Raw genomic sequence first — 2,645 nt, 5'->3', positions numbered from 1 at the left:
TTGACCTTGACAAGACTAGGCTCCCACACAAACGGCTTCCATATATCCGAACACGTCATTATCAAAATCAACTCCGCCCACACATCCCTCCTGTGTTGCACGCGTAATCGGTTAAGAATATCCGTTGCATCGAAGCCAGCATTATCGCAGAGCTGGCGGGGGATGACCTCCAGCGCCTTCGCAAACGCCTTGACGACCGCTTGCTGCTTATGCGGCACGTTCCTATCCGCGAAACTGTGCAGATAGCCGGAGAGCTCCATTTCCGTAGCACCACCACCGGCGACAATGCTCGTGTTTCTCAGCGCGCGCTTGACAATCATGATGGCGTCATGGAGACTGCGTTCAGCCTCCGCGATAAACTGTTCAGCACCGCCACGGAGGACGAGGGTGCAGGTTTTGGCGGCAGGGCAGTCGGAGAAGATGTTGAAGCGCTCGCTGCCAATTTGGCGCTCTTCGAAGGCGCCACAGGTTCCTAAATGGCGGTCTTGGATGTCCGTACATGTAGATTGGGTGGAGGCGCCGGTGGCCTGGCAGACGCGCTCCATGTCGTCGGAAGCGACCCGGCCCGCACAGAAGATATCACGGTCGGCGAAGTATCTGAGCTGTGTATCAGTATGTATAGTAATGGGAGAAGAAAGGGATGATAAAATCGTACTGTGTGGCTAGATCACCGATGGGCAGCTTGCTCAACACGACCTTCGCCCCAGTCTTGTAGAGGGCTTCCATCTTATTGAAGATGATTTGCCATTCCGCATCGACGATAGCCTGGTACTCCGATACCTGCTCCACGCGCACCTCTGCATTGTCCTTCTCACTTTTTAGCTCTAGTTCAACGTTCAAACATACGATCTTAGGATTCTTGAAGAACTTCGGTTGTTGTTCGAAACCAGCATATGAAAATGTCTTCTTGAACGCAACACCATTGATGAAGAGAGATTCCTGAAGAGCACCGCCGGTAACCTTCTTCACGCCAATAAGTTTTTCATTCAAATCGTCTTGGTCCAGAGATAAGACCGCATCGACGACCACTTCGGAACAAGAGTCAGCCCATCTCCCTTCGGCCATAACCAAAAACCCATGCCCTGTAACCAGATCAACTTTAGAGGGAAAAGGGGGAATACTAACTTTTCGTAAAAAAATCTGAATTCCTTTTTATCAACTTGCTATTCATTGCCGTCCCCGCCAACCGTCGCAGTGTCTCCACCTTCGTCTCAATGTTTCCATGTGTGCTGCGCAAATCAACGGCAATCTCCTTGACGCGGTTGACAGCCAGTGCACTTGCCCTCCGCAGGCCTTTGATGATGATCTGCGAGCTGACGCCTTGCTCCACGGCGTCGCGGAGCTCCTTCAGTATTTCTCCGGCTAGAACAACGACGGAGGTAGTACCGTCTCCAACTTCGGCGTCTTGTGATCTCGCGATGTCTGTCAAGATGCGTGCGGCTGGATGGACAATGTCAAGGAGCTAAAATATTTATGATTCATCTAGTGTTAGTGTGGTTGGGTTTCCGTAATGGGCTACATGGAAATACAAAGCCAAAGTCCATCAAAATAGCTAGTTAACGGATATAAAATAAAAGGGCAACAACGTTAACTAACCTTCATTACCGTCGCCCCATCATTGGTAATGGTCTGACGCCCGTTGGCATCTACCATTAATAGATCTCCACCATATGGGCCGAGGGTTCCCTTAACCGTCGACTGGATTGCCAGACAGGCGTTGATGTTGGATATTATCTGGCCCTTTCCTTGGGATGTATCCGTGCCTGTAGAGTAGCTAAGTAGGCAGAAGGATGTAAGTAGCGGGGACGAACTGACCTTCTTTCAAGACAATGATCGTAGGAGTCTGGCCGGCGAAAGCCATGGTTGTGGGAGGGGTCGAACACACGCAGAAGAAACGAACCCGAGAGAAGCAAGACAATTAACAAGACAGAACGTATTCCTGTCGAAATGCGCCCTGTTCCACGGCGAAGACTGATTAGGTGTCCCAGAGGAAGATGGCGGATTCTGCGAGGTTGGGTTGGAGGCACCAAGTTACTTCATCCTCTTGGGCCAAAATTTCCTTTTTGGAGCTGCACATGGTGCAACCAATCAGACGTTGAGGGGCGACCCCTCGATTTTTGCAACCACCAAACAGTCCAAACTTATCAAAATTTATATCTATCTACATTTATGCCAACAAACTTTACAGTAATTTCCGACGCGATATCCAGGTAAGGAGAGATATTAATTAATTTATAAGCACATCTTCCAATTCTGTCATAAATTCATATTTATGTACCATTCCAATGCAAGTCTATATACTGGGAGAAACGCCAAAATTGACCGTTGATAAGTTATGCAGACAAGGCAATGAAAAAGATTGGAACTCACGCCCAAAACCGCATGAGGAGTTAGAGGTAGTAGTCAAAACAGCCCTTGAAGCAAATCCAAAAAGAGTAAAGTCTTCCGTGGTCTAGAATAACAAATTTATATCAACCTTCTCAGACGTTCAATATATATATATATATATATATATATATATTAAAACTAATAATAACTACCTAAAAAAAAAAAGAAAAGAAAGAAAAAGAAACCAAAAACCTCAAATCAAGTACTAAATGGGTTCTCATCCGGACTCCCAAAAGCCGCATTGAGCAATTCCTGAA

The 2,645-nt window shown here is 47.3% G+C and overlaps 1 protein-coding gene across 1 annotated transcript; it reads right to left on the bottom strand.

The window, feature by feature from the left end:
- Positions 1 to 316: 316 nt before the first annotated feature.
- HCAG_05525 (T-complex protein 1 subunit eta) lies at positions 317 to 1,861 on the bottom strand (the record flags this gene model as incomplete). The annotated part of the gene is made up of 6 exons (XM_001540008.1): positions 317 to 336; positions 371 to 597; positions 656 to 1,082; positions 1,126 to 1,462; positions 1,597 to 1,763; positions 1,816 to 1,861. 6 exons carry the CDS (start codon positions 1,859 to 1,861, stop codon positions 317 to 319), a joined length of 1,224 nt encoding a protein of 407 aa, XP_001540058.1.
- Positions 1,862 to 2,645: the final 784 nt, after the last annotated feature.

Source organism: Histoplasma capsulatum, genomic scaffold, assembly GCF_000149585.1.
Source record: "Histoplasma capsulatum NAm1 scaffold_5 genomic scaffold, whole genome shotgun sequence".
Taxonomy (NCBI): Eukaryota; Fungi; Ascomycota; class Eurotiomycetes; order Onygenales; family Ajellomycetaceae; genus Histoplasma; species Histoplasma mississippiense.
Note: the sequence above shows the minus strand (reverse complement) of the source record. Positions and strands in the feature narration are given on the sequence as shown.